Here is a 23,866-nt window from a genome sequence, read left to right on the forward strand (position 1 = left end):
CTGTAGTCTTTTTTCCCCTTTGGGACCCTAGCAAATTTGGTTTAACAGTCATCTCTGAAGACTTCTGTGTTCTAACTTAGCAATGGATTAAAAGAAAATTATTAGGTTTTTATACCAGGGCAGAACTGCTATCCCTAAGTATGTAGCTATCTAAGTGGCTGCCACTCAGCATATTGTCCCTAAACCCTAAACTGTGCAGACAAGCGTCGGAGAGGATCCTGGGGAATGTGTACCCCATTCCTGGGGAATACCCCTGGAAATACAGAGACCCTGTATTCACTTCATATTGCTGCTGTAACAAATTAAACTTGGCATCTTAAAACAGCACAGACTTATTTTCTCACAGTTCTGGAGGCCAGGAGTTTGAAATCAAGGTGTTGGCAGAGCCTTGCTTCCTCTGGAAGCTCCAGGAAAGAATCCTTCTTTGCCTCTTCCAGCTTCTGGTGCCTCCAGGTGTTCCAGGCTTGTGGCTGCATCCCTCCGGTCTCTATCTCTGTCTTCACATCACCCTCTCCTCTGTATCTGTGTCTTTTCTTCTGTCTCCTAAAAAGACACTTGTCATTGGATTTAAGATAAATCAGATAATCCAGGATGATCTCATTTCAAGATCTTTAACTTACTTACATCATCAAAGACTTTTTCTAATAAAGTCACATTCACAAGTTCTGGGGGTTAGGATATGGGTATATCTTTTGGGGGGACACAGGCCCCTCCCACTACTTATAGAGAAATTCCTTGTCCACTTAGAGGCTGAAATATTGTGCAGAATCCAGCAAGGAGAGTTAGAATTGGCAGCCTTCACCACTACCATTATTTATTCCCATGTTCAAAGTACAATAGTTAAGTGTTTCATATTCTAAAGACCTACTGAATTTTTTTAGTCAATAGTGTAATTTATCTACAAAAGCAAATCAGTAAAGGTCATTTTAGGTTGCTTTGATAGACAAGTAGTATCCTGGTTAAGGAAGTGATTATTCCACTGAACCCTGAGCCCAAAGCACAAGTTTTCACTTCCAAGAGCCACGTTTTCAAAGGGACCTTAACAAACTAGAGGGCATCCTGGGTGGACCCTTTACCACTACCTGGACTACCCAGGAAGACAACTGGAAGAACCAGAGACAAAAAGACAAGAGAGAAACCACAATGCTGTCTTTAATTTGGGGGGCTGTCATGTTGTGAGGGAATGAATGTGATCTATGTTACACTGAAAGGCGGAACAAGAGCCAAAGGTCATACTAACAAGAGGGAAGCATTCATTCAGCTGTTGGCAAACTGATGAGCTCCCCATCACTGGAGGTGTTTCAAACAGAAGCTGACAGGTCATCTGTCTGGGATGTTGTAAAGAGGATTCTTGCACTTGGTGAGAATCTAAGATCATTACCCAACTCAAAATCCTGTGACTTCTAAATAATTTTAAAATCTCAAATATAGATCATCATGTGGGAACATCAAGACACCAGCGGGTGGATTCCTCTTCCTCTTCCTTGATTGAGGAATTTGCTCAGGTTCTTCCTCCCACCTGGATTTCTTACCACTTGCCCAAATCCCATTTATCTTTCAGGATCCTCCCTGAGGACCATCTGTTCCATGAACTTTCCTTGACTGTTCTGGGCTAGACTACACTGCTCTCTTACTCCTTTCCCTCCACGCTTGTGTCCCTGGCTCCTGTTTTGGAGGACCATACTCATTGTGGATTCTCTTGCAGTGTTTTAGCTTATTTTTTTTTTTCTATATGTAAGCTCCATTTTCATAATAGACTTAAACTCATTGAGGATGAAATCGAATTGCTATGGGAACTCCCACAGAAATGCAGACAAATGTCAGGCAGGTAATAGATGATACATGAACACCTGTAGAATTGACACAGTAGAAAAATGTTGAGAATTCAAATACCTTCCTCCACCTTGTCCTTCCTTCCTTAAAACTTGGTTGTCTGTTAAAAAAGAACCATAAGCGTTTCCTGAGTATGTTTTTCAGCCTTGAGTGGAAGAAGGCCAGCCTGCTTCTTTACCATGCTTCTCCTCTGACATCAGCACTGCCCAGGACCCTATGGCAACTAGCTGCATGAACAGAGCCCTTGGTCAATGCAAAACACTCTACTTTCATTTTTGTTATTGGCAGGGGGTCTGCTCCATTTCACCGTGTTGGTAGACCAGGAACCGGAAGGATATCTCTTCTGGGCCACAGTTCTTACAAACAAACCCAAGTGTTAAAGGTGTGCCGTGACACCCCAGGGGAAAGACAGTAAAATCTGTCAAGAGAGGCACAGCTCCTCGGGCTTGTGAAAGTCCATCACTAACTTCTAAAACTTGCATCTATTTGGCTTGCCACCCGGGACTCTTCTCACTTAACACTTCCCTTGTTCTTCCCACTTTCTGAACATTTATGTTCTCAGTTATTGACTCCAGATATATTACATTGTCTCCTTTTAGTTCAGTTCTTTCATTTCCTGACCACATTTCAACTTCTTTAAAGACCATTTATATATATTTTTTCTGTCTTTTCTAGTGTTGGCAACACTGTGCAGACTAGTGTCATTCACAGACTGCATTAATGAATTGCTTACTCTCTCGGAGACCATTGATTTAGATATTAAGTAGCAGCAGAGCTAACCTTGACCTTTGCAGCAGCCCATACGCACCTGCCCTCCCTCTGTTCCCTCTGTCTGTCCTCTGCAATGCAAGTGGCGCCCCTGCCTTCCCAGCCTCCACTTCCAACCTAGGCTCTTGGTTCAAAGACAGTTTTTATCCCATGTGTGACTATTTTTATTCAGGTCACTAAAGCACTAATTTCTCCCTATTACGTATGTGTCTATAAGCTAAGGAATAGCCCACAGAGCATTTCTTCATCCTCTTATACACCTTAGTTCACAGTTGGTATTTATAAAATAATTGATGGCACTTTGATACTTCCAAGTCTCACATAATTTATCTATAATTTAACTGTAAATTTACTTTGTTTAATAGAGGAACATAGAGTTTGCCCTAACTTTGGCAATTATTTTCCCGCAATAATCTAATTTAGGAGTTGAAGCCAGAGCTATAGCAGTGGTTAGACGAACATGCCTGCTAGATAATCATTTTAGAAAGAGAAAAGAGGCTGCTGGTGTGAAGAATTTATTGGCACTAGTCCACCCTATTGCTCTGTGGGTGTATTTCTTTTTTTTTTTTTTTTTTAATTTTATTTATTTATTTATTTATTTTTGGCTTTGTTGGGTCTTCGTTTCTGTGCGAGGGCTTCCTCTAGTTGTGGCAAGCGGGGGCCACTCTTCATCGTGGTGCGTGGGCCTCTCACTATCGCGGCCTCTCTTGTTGCGGAGCACAGGCTCCAGACGCGCAGGCTCAGTAGTTGTGGCTCACGGGCCCAGTTGCTCCGCGGCATGTGGGATCTTCCCAGACCAGGGCTCGAACCCGTGTCCCCTGCATCAGCAGGCAGATTCTCAACCACTGCGCCACCAGGGAAGCCCTGTGGGTGTATTTCTGGTCTTCGTGGTTCCAGATGGTGTTCCTGACTGTAACTGTGGTGTCTGCACTGAGGTGTGGCCTTAGTGACCAGTTTGAAACCAACTCTGCAGCCTTTCTGCCCTGCGGAGCTTCATCCAAATTTTAAAGTATCATCAACAACAGGAAAACCTTAAGCTCAGTTTTGTTTTAATGGCTAATTCATCTTGGATTTTAAAAGATTTTTTTAATTGAAGTATAGTTGATTTACAATATCGTGTTAGTTTCAGGTGTACAGCACAGCGATTCAGTAATCTATATATTCTTCTTCAGATTCTCTTCCCTTATAGGTTATTAGAAAATATTAAATATAGTTCCCTGGGCTATACAGTAGTTCCTTGTTGGTTATCTATTTTATATATAGTAGTGTGTATATGTTAATCCCAACCTCCTAGTTTATCCCTCCCCCCAACCCCACAAGCTTAGTTTCTTGATGGGAAAGACTAAGGGATTCTTAGTCTTTACGTGTTTGAGACACACTGTAAAACATTAAGGTTGGTTGAAGGGATTCAAAGATTTTGAACATTAAATAAGTCAGCAAAAATTACGAAGCACACTGAGTACAGTAGGGCAGAGTCTCATGCTGCTTGTATGGCCACAATCCACAGCGTGTCCTTGCTCTAGAGAGCGGTTTCTGTCACTTGACTGGGCTCTCTTATACACTCACAGAACAAAGCTCTTTCGGGATCCAATAGTTCTGTGATCATTTTGGGGACCTGGCTGTAGGTTCCACTTTCTTCCTCTCATTTGAAGCCGGTTCTTCCTCTTGCCTCATGAGCCCTTCAGCAAACGGCTCACCTGGTGCCTCTATCAAGTATAACAATCAGAGCAGTCAATTTAGACCTTGGTTAAAATTTAGTGGCACACCTGTGACGAGGTTGTAATTCTCCACTTTTGCCGTTGCACCTGGCTGGGAACCAGGGCGGGTGCAAGGAAAAGATTGAGGCCCACAGGAGGTGTTGGAAGCAGATCTGGGTCCTAACCACAGCCTCAACACCCTACTCTCTCTACCTGAGTCTCTAAAAATAACAGTGACAGGGCCATGAGTAGGTGAGGCAAATGGGGCACTCACCTTAGGGTGCAAATTTTAAGGGGGCACCAAAAAAAACTTAGTAATCACTGTAAGTAATATTTTAATGTATTTTTTTAATTAATTAATTAATTAATTTTTATTTTTGGCTGTGTTGGGTCTTCGTTTCTGTGCGAGGGCTTTCTCTAGTTGTGGCGAGCGGGGGGCCACTCTTCATCGCGGTGCGCGGGCCTCTCACTATCGCGGCCTCTCTTGTTGCGGAGCACAGGCTCCAGACGCGCAGGCTAAGTAGTTGTGGCTCACGGGCCTAGTTGCTCCGCGGCATGTGGGATCTTCCCAGACCAGGGCTCGAACCCGTGTCCCCTGCATTGGCAGGCAGACTCCCAACCACTGTGCCACCAGGGAAGCCCCTAATGTATTATTTTTAAAAACCAAAATTAATGCAAAAAAAAATCCATGGTGATCAAAATTTAAATAAAGACCAGGATTGGTAGCTCAAGTTATCTAAAGGTTATTTAAGATTATCACTTCGTCAAAAGAAATTGTCAAACATGGCAATTTCCTCAACTGAAAATCAGACAGGCAAAGAGGTAGATTTTGAAAATAGTATTGATGGGTTTGCTTCCTTTAAAGCCAGGAAAATGAAACTATGGGGGAAATTTTTTGGTTTTAGTATAAGTAAAATATTTAAACTTAAAATAATGTTGTAGGGCTTCCCTGGTGGCGCAGTGGTTGAGAATCTGCCTGCTAATGCAGGGGACATGGGTTCGAGCCCCGGTCTGGGAAGCCCACATGCCACGGAGCAACTAGGCCCGTGAGCCACAACTACTGAGCCTGCGCGTCTGGAGCCTGTGCTCTGCAACAAGAGAGGCCGCGATAGTGAGAGGCCCGCGCACCGCGATGCAGAGTGGCCCCCACTTGCCGCAACTAGAGAAAGCCCTCGCACAGAAACGAAGACCCAACACAGCCAAAAATAAATAAATAAATAAATAAATTTAAAGAATGCTACAGCTTTAAAAAAAATAAAATAATAATGCTGTACATTTAATATACATATTTTTCATGTTTCCCACATTTTTTCAACTGTCTTAATGATCTGGTTAAAAATTAACCATAAAAACATGTATATCAGTACTCACATTTCCTTTTGCCTTAGGCTGCAACACGCACCACATAGTGCGGATAGGATAAAAGTATCTGTTATTTAGGAATGTCTTCAGTGGGTTTTTTCTGACACTGTTTGTCATAGGCCAAGTAGGAATTTTCCAGAAGCAAGGCTTTCTGACAGATAAGGGGAGAACGCTAATGGTCCAAGGTGCCTGACTAATAAGCCTCCTCACACACTTTCCTTCTCAAAGAGCATCTGGAGCTTCAGGATTTCTAGTTTATCCCGTCGCCCACCCCTCTGTCAGCGGCCCTTGGCCTGCCACTATTTTAATTTTTTCATTTATTAGTGAATTTCAGTGAAAGCTCATCAATGTTTAGCCTCTGGATAGGAAAAATTATCTCTGATTTACCATTTGTTTAAATGATTTCCATTTCTTTTGTGTTACGTATGTCAGGATATTTTAGAACAACAAGAGTTGTCAAAATAAAGGAATGCTTACAAACAAATGGGAGAGCCCCAAATTCCCCAAATACCATCCGTTCTTCAGATCAGATTATACGCTGAGAATTCTAATACTGAAACTGTTTAGCCATTAAGGACTTTATTCTGTTTATATAAATCTAACTAATGCCACTAAATATCTTTGCATTTTCTAAACTGTTCCTAGCCCTTGTTTTTGCTTTTAAAAGTATCTGCTTCTCTACTTTATTACCCTTAATTTTTTTTTTTCCCTCTGTGGCCAAGATTTGCTAATAGATTCCTTCAGGCCTCAGGGCAGTGTCCTGTGCTCAGCCGCGGCAGGACTGCAGTAACAGCCAAGGCGTGTATTGCCACCAAGAAAGCAGATGCAGTCTTTGGCTGTGGGAGCAGTTGGTTATTCCCGCTTCATTCTGTCCTGGATGCTATCCATATATTGTAGGAAGGACACTGTTAAGTTGGGAGCTTGCAGAAGAGTGTGGTCAGCCTCTTGGAGTCTGAAGGAAACCTGAAGGAATGTCAGATGCACCTAAGGCTACTGAACCTTAGGGGGAGGACTTGGGGGCTGTCTTCATATAATTGAGGGATTTAAGGAATTAGACATATTCTAAATGGCACCCATGAGGGGGTGGGTGAGTTCCAGGGAGGCAAATTTTTGGTCAATATATGGACTTCCCCTCCCTAGGAGATTAGAGCTATCCAGAGGCAGAATGATCTATTTTATAAAGTAATTAAGGCCTATTTCATCTAAGGACCATCTCTCAAGGCTCCCTTTCAACCCAAAAAGTTTCTGGCTACCGTGATTCATGTTTGTCAAGGGTAAAGTACCAATGCAGGACACACTGCCATTTGACTACAAGGATACATTCTTTTTAATATTATGAGGTCCCATTACTATTGTTTGAATAGCGCATGGGACTCATGCAACTATTCAAGAGATGCTTTAGAGTCATGTCTTGACCTTTCAGTAGAAGGAAAATGTGAAATTGTCAGTGCAGCATGCCAGATGACATGTTTATCCAGCACCTTTCCAAAGTGGAGTATATGGATTATTCTGACTACATCGGATAACCATTTTCTATAAAGCCAGTGTGCATTTAAAGGAAACTTAGTGGGGCAATAGCCACCAGGGACCCCATTGTTCTGGTAGGTTATCTCATACAAAATTTTTTCTACTTCCAAATGGGCTATATCCCAAAGGCTGTTCTTTTGTGTGTGTGCTTTTTTATCATCCAGTTTTATTGAGATATAATTGACATACAGTACTGTATAAAGTATACAGCATTATAATTTGACATACATACATCATGAAATGATCACCACAGTAAGTTTACTGAGCATCCATCATCTCATATAGATATAAAATAAAGGAAAAAATTGTTTTCCTTGTGATGAGAATTCTTAGGATTTTCTCTCTAATATATAACGTATGGCAGTGTTGACTTTATTAATCATGTTGTACATTACATCCCTAGTGCTTATTTATCCTATAACTGGAAATTTGTATCTTTTGACCACCTTGACCCATCCCCCCTTCCCCCCACTCTGGTAACCACAAATCTGATCTCTTTTTCTCTGAGTTTGTTTGTTTGTTTGTTGAAGTATGATTGACCTACAGCACCATGTTAGTTCCTGGTACACTGCATAGTGACTTGATATTTCTAGACATTACAAGATGATCACCACGATAATCTAGTTATGATACGTCACCATATGAAGATACTACACATTATTATTGACTGTATTATTTCACCCCCTGACTCCTTCATTTTGTAGCTGGAAGTTTATACCTCTTAATCTCCCTCCTAAAGCCTGTTCTTAAGGATATTAAGTCTTCGGTCTATTGAATTTTCCAGTGCAGGCGACAGTGTACCTATGACCTCTAACGACCCTCTTGGCTGAGGATGGTGCTGATTCACGTTTGCTATGAAATGTATCTTTGTTGACAAGCCACAGACGTTTAGAATTTGAAAGTTAGGTAGAAAAAGTTCTGGACAGATTTCAGGCAAGATAAACCAGAGGGAAAGGAAGCAGGGATTAAGGACAAACAGAAATGGAGATCTTGTTATTTTTCCTGGCACTTCCTGGCGTGACATTGGTGGACTACACATCTCTATAAAAGTCCCCTCGGGTGTCTCTTCCACCCCACATAAGAGGAGAAGGAGGAAAAATGGTTCCTAAGTCACAAGAGCATTGTATCAAGGCAGAATAAGAGTTCCATCCCAAACCACACACCCAAGGAGGCAATCTACTTCCTGCTCTTTCTCACTCCAAACTGCAAAAAAGCCACCCTGCAGCTCTCTTGCCTTACCCCAGCCAGGATCAGAGTGCTGACAGCTGACACATTGACTGATGTGGGTGGATAGGCCCTCTCACTCACTTTTAGGGGAGAAAATAGTTTACCTTTTAAGCCTTAATCATTTTTGATAATTTCTTCTCAATTCATCAGCAAGGCACATATATGTCTAAAAACATGATACATCATACATGCTTATAAGATGTAAACTGGAAATAAGAAACGTCAGGTAAATGATAGGAATCATATATTTTTTAAAGTCTACCTAGTTCTTTCTTTAGAGCCCAAACTGTTTTGTCAGCCAGTTCTCTTTTAATCTGTGTCTATTCGTATAGGCTTTATTTAGTCCAAAGCGAAGTTGAAAAATATATACAGCAGTGTTTACATTAATATTATGTGAAGAATCTGATTTTCTCATAGGGACAATTGCCAGGGAATTCAAATTGGTCTCAGAGAAAAAAGAAAGAAAACAAAAACAAATTAGCGTTGGAGCTAAAACCTGCCGTTTTTGCTTGCCGCAATTCACTCATGCTGTGTCAGGCATTTTAACACTCAGGAAAGTCAAAGAATCTTTTTATTCAGAGATCTTGGGAAAACCCATCTGCAATGTGGCCTAAAGAGATTTTTAACTTTCTAATTTCCTGGGGCTCTTTTATTTAGTTAGTTACATTTTGGGATTCTGACTGGTCATAATCAAAAAAGATGCTGGGAGAAAAGTGGCAAAATGGTGAAGAGCAGTAAGGAGTCAGTGCAACTCACAAGTTACTTACCTACTGCACCTCAGTTTCCTCATCTGTTAAATTAAAAACAAAACAAAATCCCTGGGGATTTGTAAGGATTAAATAACATAATATATATAAGGCCCCGGCATAGTGCCTGGCACATGGTGCCTGGCATACTCAAAAAGCTGTTATAAAGAAAGAAAAAAAAAAGATTTTCCCAAAAGCCAACCACCCCAAAATAAAACACCTCCACTTTATTAGCACAGATACATAGAACTCTATTTCTGAAAGGGATTTCACAGTATCTAGTCTGATGGTTTGCTTTTTTTTTTTTTTTACTTAAGCCACAGTCCTTTGAACCAAATATTATGAGGACTCTAACGTGTGAAATAAAAGTGGAGCTGGGTCTGGGTGGAGTGGAAAAGTGGACACAGCCCACCATCCCCCCTTCCCTTCCCTGGAAGACCCTGAGGCAACTGACACACCTTCCAGAGCAGAGTGAAAACCAAAAATCTGGTCCAACTCCACCTTTTCACCAACAAGGGAATGGCCTAGAAATGTGACGTTGTTTTTCCACTGGTCCAACCAGAGCTATCACCTGCATTCCTATCAGTCTCCCGTAGCGCACAACAAGAAAGAACACGTGGGAGTATTTGACCCAACTCTTGCAGGTCTAAAGATCTAGAGCTTTAGTTCAAAATATGTGAACTTCTTTTCCTATAGCAGATGATAACCTTTGGGTGGCCCATTTCCATTTTCATGTTTATTTTTCAACTGTTTTTCATGCCACTTAAAGCATTTCCTGTGTGGTTCCAGTACCTTCTATCAGCCTTGAGGACAAAGAGAAGCTGTGTAGGTTTCCATGAAATTTGACTAGAAACAACTTCACCCCCTCCTGCACCCTCTACCTTAGCTGCCTGTGGGCTCTTTTAATGCTAAATAAAATGCTATGATTTCTAAATGTTTCACATTCAGGGTACTTTACTTCCACCTCTTGACCAGAGCGTTCTTCAAGCCATATTACTGCAGTACAGAAATGTAAACACGAAGCTGACTCAGTGAAAGTTTGAAGTCAATGTATTTTCTTTTTGAGATAAGGCTATGCTTGTACAAACAACCTCGGACTTGATTTGGAAAAGAAAAAACTGCAAGGCAGTTTATGACTGCTGTGCTGTTTCCAAACGTGGCTAGTTTCCTGTTAGGTTATTCACGTGTCCTTATGTTCCTGTGGAAAGCTTCAAGTTATTTCATTTACTTTCAGAAAAGAAGAAAGTTGAGTTGGGGGCTGGGGTATTGCAGGATTCTTTGTTGTCATGAGCGTTGACCCAGAGTCCCCTAGCGCTGACCTCTGTGTGCACTGCTTACCTGGGCTTCTCATTACTGTGTTCATGTCCACCTCCCCTGGACTGGGGACTCCATGAGGGCAGGCATGTCCTTTAAAGCTCTCTTGAAAGTCTCCCCCATAGCCAACTCATTACCTAGCTCAAGGTTGGTGCTCAAAAAATGTTTTTTGAAAACAGAGATGTTTATGATTATCATTGTTACTCATCTCACATTACTGCAGTCCATTAATAAAAATGACCGAAGGCCAAAAAATAGGTTTATTGACTGATCAGGAGACTTCCTAGATGTTAATCAGGCATGTTGAAAACTCCATTTTAAACTCTGATACTAAAGGAAAATACATAGTGTGATAGTATTCTGCTAGTTTGAAAAAATATATATAATTGAATGAAAGAGAACTATGAGAACAAAGCAAAAAGACCCCTTAGAGGAACTCTAGCTTTCAGTTTCCAGGCCAATTGAGCTAGACTGGAGACAGAAGGACTTCAGTAACAAATACATGTAAGAATAGTTAATATTTATTGGGCACTTACTATATTCCAGGCATAATTCTAAGAGCTTTATGCCTCCTATCTCATTTAATCCTCACAACAACCCTCTGAGGTAGGCTGTTATTATCCCCACTTTACAGACATGGAAACAGAGGCTTAAATCATTGGCGCACAGTGGTGGTGGGACTGGCCCAGGCGGTGTGACTCCAGAACCCACTTTACCACTACATGACTGAGTAAATGAAACGCATACAGAAGAAAACAATGCTTTCGTCATCGTAAAAATACAACTGCCCCAAGAGCTCTCATTTCTTCTCAGATGATTTAGCTGAAGACCCTGAGGTCCTATATTTTCTGAGTTTTGGAGAACGGTAGGGAAGTCAGATACGAGAAAGCCATCAGAGCGTTAACTGTTTTTCTTCTTGTCCTGCTCTGACACAGAATTTTATAAATCACTGGGCTATTTTATTAACAAATTACATTTCAGAGGGTGTATTTCTGGGCATTTCCCAGATCTTACCCCAATAATTTTCACTACACCAACATGAGGACGTTAAAGGGAAATATTATTCCTGCTGGGATAGGTGGTTAAACTGAGGCATGAGGAGGCAAGGCTGCTGGCCCCAGGTCATGTCAGTCACCTGAGTGGGCACTCAGCCCTGGCCCTCTGAGTCATGGCCCGGTTCTGTCCACTGGCAGCACCGCCTCGCATCCCTAACCAAAATGAGCAGTCTTGTTTTCTTTTAGGTTTGTGGATGGCTCCTAGAAGATCTTGATTCTCTCTGGAGGATACATCGTTTATCTGGGTCGGTTTCCTGTCACACTGCCCTGTCCCCACCCAGTCAACCATGAACCAGCTGGACCCTGCTGAGGACCCAGATGCCAGCCCTGCCCCGCTGTGTGTGGTGTGCGGCCAAGCCCACGCCCCTGAGGAAAACCACTTCTACACCTACACGGAAGAAGTGGACGATGACCTCATTTGCCACATCTGCCTGCAAGCTCTGCTGGACCCTCTGGACACTCCCTGCGGACACACCTACTGCACACTCTGCCTCACCAACTTCCTGGTGGAGAAGGACTTCTGCCCTGTGGATCGCAAGCCTGTGATCCTGCAGCACTGCAAGAAATCAAGCATCCTGGTCAACAAGCTCCTCAACAAGCTGCTGGTGACCTGCCCGTTCACAGAGCACTGCGCGCAGGTGCTGCAGCGCTGTGACCTTGACCATCACTTTCAAATGAGGTAGGGAGGGGCTTCTCCTCGGCCAGTCCAGTGAAGCCCCGCCCTCAGGGCGGCCGCTGGAAGGGTGGGGTGTTCCAGGGCCCCGCTGCTTCCCGAGATGCCTGTTTCTCTGGCTTCTGCTTTCCAACCAATGGAAGGAGTCATTCAAAATAAGAAAGGTCTTAGGTATTAATGGCTGTGGTTCAGGGTGAGGAAACAGTATGTGGTAGAGTTGTGGGGTGTGAGTTGCATGTGTGTGTTTATAGGACTGGGATTTTTTGTTAAAATATACGTCACATAAAATTTACCATTTTCAGTATACAGTTCAGTGGCATTAAGTACATTCATATAGTTGTGCATCCACCACTACCATCCATCCATCTCCAGAACTTTTTTCATCTTCTAGAACTAAAACTTCATACCCATTAAAAAAAAAACAAACACACACACACACACACACAAAAACTCCCATTCCCTCCTCTCCAGCCGCTAGCAATCACCATTCTACAATAGTTTCTGTCTCCATGAATTTCACTGCTCTAGGAACCTCATATAAGAAGCATCATTCAATGCTTGTACTTTTGTGACTGGCTTAGTTCATCTGTGTCCATTTGAAATGTGAAAGATACTGGAAAATCTGATGAGCAGCTTTCTCTGAGGCTCCTGGTCCCCAAAAAGATTTCCTGGAGGGCATTGCTTATCTTTTTTGTTGTTATTAAATTTATTTATATTATTTATTTATTTATTTATTTATTTATTTTTGGCTGTGCTGGGTCTTCACTGCTGTGTGCGGGCTTTCTGTAGTTGTGCTGAGCAGGGGCTACTCTTTTTTTTTTTTTTTGAATTTTCTTTTATTTATTTTTTTATACAGCAGGTTCTTATAAGTCATCCATTTTATACACACCAGGGTATACATGTCAATCCCAATCTCCCAATTCATCCCACCACCACCACCACCCCTGCTGCATTCCCCCCCTTCGTGTCCATACATTTGTTCTCTACATCTGTGTCTCAATTTCTGCCCTGCAAACGAGTTCATCTGTACCATTTTTCTAGGTTCCACATATATGCGTTAATATGCGATATTTGTTTTTCTCTTTCTGACTTACTTCACTCTGTATGACAGTCTCTAGATTCATCCACGTCTCTACAAATGACCCAATTTCGTTCCTTTTTATGGCTGAGTAATATTCCATTGAATATATGTACCACAACTTCTTTATCCATTCGTCTGTCGATGGGCATTTAGGTTGCTTCCATGACCTGGCTATTGTAAATAGTGCTTCAATGAACCTTGGGGTGCATGTGTCTTTTTGAATTACGGTTTTCTCTGGGTATATGCCCAGTAGTGGGATTGCTGGGTCATATGGTAATTCTATTTTTAGTTTTTTAAGGAACCTCCATACTGTTCTCCATATTGGCTGTATCAATTTACATTCCCACCAACAGTGCAAGAGGGTTCCCTTTTCTCCACACCCTCTCTAGCATTTGTTGTTTGTAGATTTTCTGATGATGTCCATTCTAACTGGTATGAGGTGATACCTCATTATAGCTTTGATTTGCATTTCTCCAATAACTAGTGACGTTGAGCAGCTTTTCATGTGCTTCTTGACTATCTGTATGTCTTCTTTGGAAAAGTGTCTATTCAGGTCTTCTGCCCATTTTGTGATTGGGTTGTTTGTTTTTTTAATATTGAGGTGCATGAGCTGTTTATATATTTTGGAGATTAATCCTTTGTCCATTGATTCATTTGCAAATATTTTCTCCCATTCTGAGGGTTGTCTTTTTGTCTCATTTATGGTTTCCTTTGCTGTGCAAAAGCTTTTAAGTTTCATTAGGTCCCATTTGTTTACTTTTGTTTTTATTTCCATTACTCTAGGAGGTGGGTCAAAAAAGATCTTGCTGTGATTTATGTCAAAGAGTGTTCTTCCTATGTTTTCCTCTAAGAGTTTTATAGTATCTGGTCTTACATTTATGTCTTTAATCCATTTTGAGTTTATTTTTGTGTATGGTGTTAGGAAGTGTTCTAATTTCAGTCTTTTACATGTATCTGTCCAGTTTTCCCAGCACCACTTATTGAAGAGGCTGTCTTTTCTCCATTGTATATCCTTGCCTCCTTTGTCATAGATTAGTTGACCATATGTGTGTGGGTTTATCTCTAGGCTTTCTATCCTGTTCCACTGATCTATATTTCTGTTTTTGTGCCAGTACCATATTGTCTTGATTACTCTGGCTTTGTAGTATAGTCTGAAGTCAGGGAGTCTGATTCCTCCAGCTCCTTTTTATTCCCTCAAGACTGCTTTGGCTATTTGGGGTCTTTTGTGTCTCCATACAAATTTAAAGATTTTTTGTTCTAGTTCTGTAAAAAATGGCATTGGTAGTTTGACAGAGATTGCATTGAATCTGTAGATTGCTTTGGGTAGTGTAGTCATTTTCACAATATTGATTCTTCCAATCCAAGAGCATGCTATATCTTTCCATCTGTTGGTATCATCTTTAATTTCTTTCAACAGTGTCTTATAGTTTTCTGCATACAGGTCTTTTGTCTCCCTAGGTAGGTTTATTCCTAGGTATTTTATCTTTTTGCTGCAATGGTAAATGGGAGTGTTTCCTTAATTTCTCTTTCAGATTTTTCATCATTAGTGTATAGGAATGCAAGAGATTTCTGTGCATTAATTTTGTATCCTGCAACTTTACCAAATTCATTGATTAGCTCTAGTAGTTTTCTGGTGGCATCTTTAGGATTCTCTATGTATAGTATCATGTCATTTGCAAACAGTGACAGTTTTACTTCTTCTTTTCCAATTTGTATTCCTTTTATTTCTTTTTCTTCTCTGATTGCCATGGCTAGGACTTCCAAAACTATGTTGAATAATAGTGGTGAGAGTGGACATCCTTGTCTTGTTCCTGATCTTAGAGGAAATGCTTTCAGGTTTTCACCATTGAGAATGATGTTTGCTGTGGGTTTGTCATATATGGCCTTTATTATGTTGAGGTAGGTTCTCTCTATGCCCACTTTCTGGAGACTTTTTATCATAAATGGGTGTTGAATTTTGTCAAAAGCTTTTTCTGCATCTATTGAGTTGAACATATGGTTTTTATTCTTCAATTTGTTACTATGGTGTATCACATTGATTGATTTGTGTATATTGAAGAATCCTTGCATCCCTGGGATAAATCCCACTTGATCATGGTGTATGACCATTTTAATGCGTTGTTGGATTCTGTTTGCTAGTATTTTGTTGAGGATTTTTGCATCTATATTCATCAGTGATATTGGTCTGTAATTTTCTTTTTTTGTAGTATCTTCGTCTGATTTTGGTATCAGGCTGATGGTGGCCTCATAGAATGAGTTTGGGAGTGTTCCTTCCTCTGCATTTTTTGGGAAGAGTTTGAGAAGGATATGTGTTAGCTCCTCTCTAAATGTTTGATAGAATTCGCATGTGAAGCCATCTGGTCCTGGACTTTTGTTTGTTGGAAGATTTTTAATCACAGGTTCAATTTCATTACTTGTGATTGGTCTGTTCATATTTTCTATTTCTTCCTGGTTCAGTCTTGGAAGGTTATACCCTTCGAAGAATTTGTCCATTTCTTCCAGGTTGTCCATTTTATAGGCATAGAGTTGCTTCTAGTAGTCTCTTAGGATGGTTTGTACTTCTGCTGTGCCTGTTGCAACTTCTCCTTTTTCATTTCTAATTTTATTGATTTGAGTCCTCTCCCTCTTTTTCTTGATGAGTCTGGCTAATGGTTTATCAATTTTGTTTATCTTCTCAAAGAACCAGCTTTTAGTTTTATTGATCTTTGCTATTGTTTTCTTTGTTTCTATTTCATTTATTTCTGCTCTGATCCTTATGATTTCTTTGCTTCTGCTAACTTTGGGTTTTGTTTGTTCTTCTTTCTCTAGTTCCTTTAGGTGTAAGGTTAGATTGTTTATTTGAGATTTTTCTTATTTCTTGAGGTAAACTTGTATAGCTATAAACTTCCCTCTTAGAAATGCTTTTGCTGCATCCCATAGATTTTGGATCGTCGTCTTTTCATTATCATTTGTCTCTAGGTATTTTTTGATTTCCTCTTTCATTTCTTCAGTGATCTCTTGGTTATTTAGTAATGTATTGTTTAGCCTCCATGTGTTTGTGTTTTTTACATTTTTTCCCTGTAATTGATTTCTAATCTTATAGCGTTGTGGTCAGAAAAGATGCTTGACATGATTTCAGTTTTCTTAAGTTTACTGAGGCTTGATTTGTGACCCAAGATGTGATCTATCCTGGAGAATGTTCCATGCACACTTGAGAAGAAAGTGTAATCTGCTGTTTTTGGATGGAATGTCCTATAAATATCAATGAAATCTATCTGGTCTATTGTGTCATTTAAAGCTTCTGTTTCCTTATTTATTTTCATTTTGGATGATCTGTCCATTGGTGTAAGTGAGGTGTTAAAGTCCCCCACTATTATTGTGTTACTGTCGATTTCCTCTTTTATAGGTGTTAGCAGTTGCCTTATGTATTGAGGTGCTCCTATGTTGGGTGCATATATACTTATAATTGTTATATCTTCTACTTGGACTGATCCCTTGATCATTATGTAGTGTCCTTCCTTGTCTCTTGTAACATTCTTTATTTTAAAGTCTATTTTATCTGATATGAGTATTGCTACTCCAGCTTTCTTTTGATTTCCATTTGCATGGAATATCTTTTTCCATCCCCTCACTTTCAGTCTGTATGTGTCCCTAGGTCTGAAGTGGGTCTCTTGTAGACAGCATATATATGGGTCTTGTTTTTGCATCCATTCAGCAAGCCTGTGTCTTTTGTTTGGAGCATTTAATCCATTCACATTTAAGGTAATTATTGATATGTATGTTCCTATGGCCATTTTCTTAATTGTTTTGGGTTTGTTTTTGTAGGTCCTTTTCTTCTCTTGTGTTTCCCACTTAGAGAAGTTCCTTTAGCATTTGTTGTAGAGCTGGTTTGCTGGTGCTGAATTCTCTTAGCTTTTGCTTGTCTGTAAAGCTTTTGATTTCTCCATCGAATCTGAATGAGATCCTTGCCGGGTAGAGTAATCTTGGTTGTAGGTTCTTCCCTTTCATCCCTTTAAGTATATCATGCCACTCCCTTCTGGCTTGTAGAGTTTCTGCTGAGAAATCAGCTGTTAACCTTATGGGAGTTCCCTTGTATGTTATCTGTCATTTTTCCCTTGCTGCTTTCAATAATTTTTCTCTGTCTTTAATTTTTGCCAATTTGATTACTATGTGTCTTGGCATGTTTCTCCTTGGGTTTATCCTGTATGGGACTCTCTGCACTTCCTGGACTGGGGTGGCTATTTCCTTTCCCATATTAGGGAAGTTTTCGACTATAATCTCTTCAAATATTTTCTCGGGTCCTTTCTCTCTCTCTTCTCCTTCTGGGACCCCTATAATGCAAATATTGTTGGGTTTCATGTTGTCCCAGAGGTCTCTTAGGTTGTCTTCATTTCTTTTCATTCTTTTTTCTTTATTCTGTTCTGCAGCAGTGAATTCCACCATTCTGTCTTCCTGGTCAGTTATCCTTTCTTCTGCCTCAGTTATTCTCCTATTGATTCCTTCTAGTGTATTTTTCATTTCAGTTATTGTGTTGTTCATCTCTGTTTGTTCTTTAATTCTTCTAGATCTTTGTTAAACATTTCTTGCATGTTCTCGATCTTTACCTCCATTATTTTTCCGAAGTCCTGGATCATCTTCACTATCATTATTCTGAATTCTTTTTCTGGAAGGTTTCCTATCTCCACTTCATTTAGTTGTTTTTCTGAGGTTTTATCTTGTTCCTTCATCTGGTATATAGCCCTCTGCCTTTTCATCTTGTCTATCTTTCTGTGAATGTGATTTTTGTGCCACAGGCTGCAGGATTGTAGTTCTTCTTGCTTCTGCTGTCTCTCCCCGAGTGGGGGCTACTCTTCATTGCAGTGTGCGGGCTTCTTATTGCAGTGGCTTCTCTTGCTGCAGAACACGGGCTGTAGGCATTCAGCCTTCAGTAGTTGTGGCATGTGGGTCAGTAGTTGTGGCTCGTGTGCTCTAGACTGCAGGCTCAGTAGTTGTGGTGCATGGGCATAGTTGCTCCACGGCATGTGGGATCTTCCTGGACCAGGGCTCGAACCCGTGTCACCTGGATTGGCAGGTGGATTCTTAACCACTGCACCACCAGGGAAGTCTGCTTATTTTTTATGTAAGGAAAAAATGTCTCCCACTTTGGCCCATGATTATTAGAGCTTTCTCTGTATGAGAATTGGCAACGTCCAACTCTCCTTTGAGGAGTTGTGAGGTATTTTCAACAAAGTTTTTAAAAGGAGCAATTTAGAAACCTTTTGTCCTTCAAGTGATTTGTTCTGCAAATTTTTCAACCAAGGTACACACACTGGTGGTAGTACACCGGTCTGACCACTCCTGCTGGTGGCCAACATCACCCACTCCACCTGTCCGCCTCTTACTTCGTCCACTCACATTGTCATGGTCCTGAATGTTCCTCGTGTGGATGGCCCAGGGGCACCCCTGGGTCTTGGGCATAGCAGTCACTCTCTTAGAGCATTTAAGGTGCTTAATAAAGCGTGAACGATAATACCATAGTTATTTTGTAAGAGGAAATTTGGAAGCTGGTATTTATCTTGGTTCCTTTTGTAACAAGGGCAAGAGGCAGGTGCAAGTGTTTTTTCTAAAGGTCACATTCCTTAAGTCATGAATCTGAGTCTTTGTCTTTGGGGACAAGCAGAATCTCTAACATGGAAGTTTGCGTCCAAAGCAATGGCCTGGGTGTAATGCTTCACACATGTTTTCCGTATAATTACATCAGTGAACTCACTTTTCTCCTCTAGATGTTGCACCAAATGCATCTATCTCAGGTTTCTGGGCTGCCTCTGACCCTCTGTGATTGTTGGTGTGTAAACTAGGATGTGGCTCTTCTCTGATTGCCCGGAAGGAAGTGTGGCCAGAGGAGAAGGGGTAAGGGAGTCTATGTGTGACCTTTGCTGCAAGTTTTACCCAGGTGGGAGAGGCATTGTCTGGACGGGGAGTTGGTCTGGGGTCAGAGGTTAGATGCAGACAGATGCTGATGGGGGGCCAGGACCAAGACTGAGGTCACACTGGGTAGGGGAGGTGAGGAGCATGAGGAGGAGAAAAGGCTCTGGTAGACCTCCCTCCCACATTCCTGTGTTCCCGACATTTGCCGTCTATATATTTGTTTTGGGAGGTGTATTCGTTTCCTACTGCTGTTCTAACAAATGATCACAAACTTAGTGGCTTAAAACAATGCAACTGTGTTATCTTACAGTTCTGAGGATTCGACGTCCAACATGGGTCTCGCTAACATCAAGGTGTTGGGAGGTTAGTTCCTTTTGGCTCTAGAGGAGAATCCCTTTCCTTATGGCCTCCAGCTTCCAGAGGCCACCTGCGTTCCTTGGCCTGTGGCCTCTTTCTCCATCTTCAAAGCCAACAGCGTCAAATCTCTCTCTCTCTTCTCCCATCTTTCTCTTCTTTCTCTCTGTCTCTCTCCTCTCCTTCCATCACCACATCTCTTTCTATGACTCTAATCCTCCTGCCTTTCTTATATAAGGACACTGGGATCCACTCAGTGAATCCACCTGGATAATTCAGGCTCCTTTCCTCATCTCAAGATTTAACTTAGTCACATCTGCAAATCCCTTTTGCCATGTGAGGTAATATATTCACATGTTCTGAGGATGAGTAGGTGGACGTCTTTGGGGGTGATGGTGGTCATTATTCTGCCCACCGCTGGAGTTTTGCAGGGGGAAGGGTAGAGAGGAGAGAGACAAGGAAAGAAATAGGAGCACTCTCTGGAGAGAAAGTGGAAACACAGCAGTCCTTCCTCAGCCCCTGATCAAGAACTGATTTGGGGCCAAGAATATCCCTAAAAATGGGGATAAGATAGCACCTGGATCTGAGAGCAAGGCCGGAGCAGAAGTGGTGCAGGGGAAGGGCTGGGAAGAGGCAGTGGGGGGGGGGGCCTCTGGGGTGCAGAAGAGAGATGACACAAGTGCAGCTCAGCTGCCCAGAGTGGGAATATCGTTCCCCTGCCCACGCAGGCCATGTGACCCACACACCTCAAGGAAGCCTGGGAAAAAGACCTCCTGAACCCTCAGCTGATAATGAGATGCACATGTGAAAGACAACAGTGAGGAAAGAACCCAAAGCTAGTTGAAATCATCTCTCTGAGCTGCGGCCTCAGAGTCCTTCACAGGCCCCATCAGCACCCTCGGTGAGGAGGAAACTCTCGTGGAAGGGAGATGTTGGACCCCGTGCTTGCTGTGAGTCTCTCCACACTTTAGCTTCCTAAGTAGGTTGAGACCAACATTTCCAAAAATATGTTATATTTGTTAGTCATCAAATCCTTAATATACACTTCCTTCCCTCAAGCTTCCTGAGCATTAGCCAGGATTCAGAATTTGGAGCTAATCCAGAGCCTGACTCTAGAGCCCTCTTGGGCCTTGTGCCTGTGACTGGGCCGGTAGACTACCTCCTCCTCCCCTTAGAAGAGAGGTTAGATTAAGTAGTTGCTACCTCTGGAGTCCCTCAAACTAGGAAAACTCAGAGGTTACCAGGAGGCAAGTGTTCTCCTTACATTCCTATATGACGCCCCCAGGTTGGTGGCTGTTTGTGTGTGAGTGTGGTCATATGTTTGTACTAGAAGACAGATTTATTTATCATTTTTGCATTCTTGGTTTCAGTATTTAAAATGGAATGAGTTAAAAACAATATTCTTTCGGACTTCCCTAGTGGTCCGGTGGTTAAGACTCTGGGCTTCCACTGAAGGGGGCATGGGTTTGATCCCCGGTCAGAGAATTAAGATCCCGCATGCAATGCAGTGCAGCTAAAAATATATATATATATATATATATATTTGGCTGATGGCGCTTTGATGAGTATAAACTAGGCAGGCTGAGAATCGACCTAGAACGGAGAACTTCACTGTAATTCTGGTTGAGAACCACCGGGAGACTGATGTGGACCCACACACGCCCTTCCAGGGGGTCCTAGAGAGCTAACAGTTCAGGGCTTCATGAGAAACTCCGCATGTAGGTTTCTCCACCTGTACAATGGGAATTTATTTCAGCTGGCTCCTTGAATACTAAGCTCTTGCAGAAATGAATCACATTTAGAATGTTTCGATTGTCCCTTTAGAAAAGAACATGTGTTCGAGAACTGTTTTCCCAAGGTCTCTGTTCGTGGCCTGTCCATAGGATCACGCTAATAGTAACAGTAGACTTGAGCCAGGGATGCTGGCTGTTTTTCTGCAGAATCCATGTCATTTGTAAACATTGTTATCTTACTACTTCAGACACTGGGTTGAATGTAAATCCTGAAGTAAAACGTGTAGGACCAACTGTGAGTGTGCATGCCTGGCTGGACCAGCAATGACTTGGACAACTATTTCTGACTTCAGACTAGAGAGTTCTTCTGTGGAAGTAGATCTGAGCGTGTGAGCTAATGTTTGGAATTTTCTGGATAATTCTGTTGACTTCTGCCCTCTTAGATGCTAGCAGACTCCTGTCACATGGGTCTACTCTAAACAATGCCCACAAGGGCGATGGGCTTGTTGAGTCAAATGGCAGCCTCCCCAACCAAGGGACATTGGCAATGGACATGGTGAGGGCACAGTAGAGGGTCAATTCAGTGCATCTCTCTTGACCCAGACCAGCAGTGAGAGGGCATGTGGAGGCGAAGCTTTTCCTTCCTTGATCCTGAGTGGGAGTTATCTTAGTCTCAAGGCTACAGCTCTATGCAATATCATCATCTGCATATATAATATTTATCAAGGATCCACAACAGGCCAGGCCCGGAATGAAAGAAAAATCTATATAAGCCATGATTTCTGCCTCTGAGAAAATGACCTTTGAAAGGTAAAAGAGAGAATTTGAAAACACGTACACATTGAATTGTTTCATGGGACAAGTCACGTTGCTCTTGAGTTTCTCTCTCATGGAAGATAATAAAAATGGGACATAGTGAAGTTGACCCTCCTTCAGCATTTACTGGCACGAATAAAGAGCTCATTGTTCAGTGTTTTGAAAACAGCCCTGAATGAAAACGTGATGGCATTAGCACACCTGACTGAAGGTTCTCTAGGGTTATTTTCTTGATTAACTTTAAGCCCAATGTCCTGGAAGTTTCTTCCCCAAAGACCTACCCTGGAACCTCTCCTGACCTTTTCTTCTCTCAGGGGCCCTTTTCTGTAGTGTGTTCCAGAAACACAGGCTCAGCTAGCTGCCTACAGGGCAGGGAAGATTTTACTGCCCGAGTGAAGGTCTGGGGAGTATTACCCTATGGAAAGGTGGGCAGGTGACAAGTCTTGTTGGCCATTTCAGCCTGGGTCAACATCTCCACCCTAACTGTGTTTGACATACATCCTTCATGTGACTTTCCAACCCTGAACTCAACTTTCTCCTGGCCCTACCTGGCTGAGGGCTGCTCTTTTAGCTCTCCTGGGCACGAAAGAGATGAGGCAATGTCTTTGCGTTACTTTCTGAGAGAACCATTGAGTGTCCATCGATTATGCTCCAAGCAATTCTTTAAAGAAACCACAGTCTCCTGGGCACTTATTTCCAGAAATCTTCCTTACCTTTTTCCTTTCTTCCTGGACATTTTATTACCCATCCATATACATGCTCAATGTCTGCCATGACTCTCATAAAGTTTGAAGTCCTTTTTTGCTAATTTGCCTCTGATCAAGAAAGATTGGTCCAAAAAATGGTCTCTTTAACTGAGTTGAACTCTCTTTCATTCAACAAATATTTATTGAGCATCTACTGTGTTCTAGGCACTGTGGTAAGGATACAATAGAGAACAGGACCAGTAGAACTCCTGCCCTCAACGAGTTCCCTGTCTAGTGAAGAGAAAAGAGACAAGAAAACAGGAGGTGATTGGTGATGGGTGATGTCTGAGCTGACATTTAAGGATAAATAGGACTCAGACAGGCAGAGCCTGGGTGCAAGGATTAGGGTTAGGACTGTTTACTAGCAAGGAAGCTACACAGCAATCCATGAGCATTTGTAAGTAGGATTTTATTTCCAAAAGATTGTATTAGGTAGGATTACATCTGATGGCAGGTAATAAAAAATTCAGGTTATATTGTTCTAACTATGTAAAAGTTTTCTTGTTCTCATTTAACACAAAGTCAGGGGCTAGGAAGCCCACAACTAGTATGATGTTGCCATGATGCCATCAGGAATCCAGGCTCCTGATTTTCGATTAGCATTCATCCTCAAGTTTGTCACCTCATGGCTGCAAGATGGCTGTTCAAAATCCATCATCACATCCAAGTTCCATGCAGAAAGAACCAGGCAGGAAGGGCAAAATGCAAGGTACAAAGTGAGACTCCCTCCTTTAAAGAGCTTTCTGGGATGCCTCACCCAGTCATTTCTTCTTATACCTCATTGGCTAGTATCATGTTACATGGCTGCCTATCTATAGGAGAGGCAAAGTGCATCACCATCATGAACAAAACCTGGGTGCTGTTAAAAGGAAGAAGAGGAAATTAGATATTGGATAAGAAACCAGCAGTTTCTGCAAGAGCGACAGAAGCAACAACAAAAGAAAATACCTTCATTTTTATATTGCATCATATCCATAATGCATCTTATCCTATGGAAATACAAGGAGGTGAAAGGCAAACATCCTTCTTTTTTCACAGAGACTTGGAG

At 41.7% G+C, this 23,866-nt stretch overlaps 1 protein-coding gene across 6 annotated transcripts in view; it reads left to right on the forward strand.

Moving 5' to 3' along the window:
- Positions 1-23,866, forward strand: part of LNX1 (ligand of numb-protein X 1) — a 228,778-nt gene that overhangs the window by 76,426 nt on the left and 128,486 nt on the right. For 3 of the 6 annotated variants that reach the window (XM_057546620.1, XM_057546622.1, XM_057546621.1), the window contains exon 2: positions 11,716-12,208. The exons of 2 other annotated variants lie outside the window; for them this stretch is intronic. In XM_057546620.1, the coding sequence (XP_057402603.1) occupies positions 11,817-12,208 (392 nt within the window). In that variant the 5' untranslated portion in view covers positions 11,716-11,816. Of the gene's footprint in view, positions 1-11,699; positions 12,209-23,866 lie in introns of all 6 variants that reach the window. One more of the 6 variants, XM_057546623.1, reaches the window with a different exon arrangement.

This window comes from Balaenoptera acutorostrata, chromosome 5 (assembly GCF_949987535.1).
Source record: "Balaenoptera acutorostrata chromosome 5, mBalAcu1.1, whole genome shotgun sequence".
Classification (NCBI taxonomy): Eukaryota; Metazoa; Chordata; class Mammalia; order Artiodactyla; family Balaenopteridae; genus Balaenoptera; species Balaenoptera acutorostrata.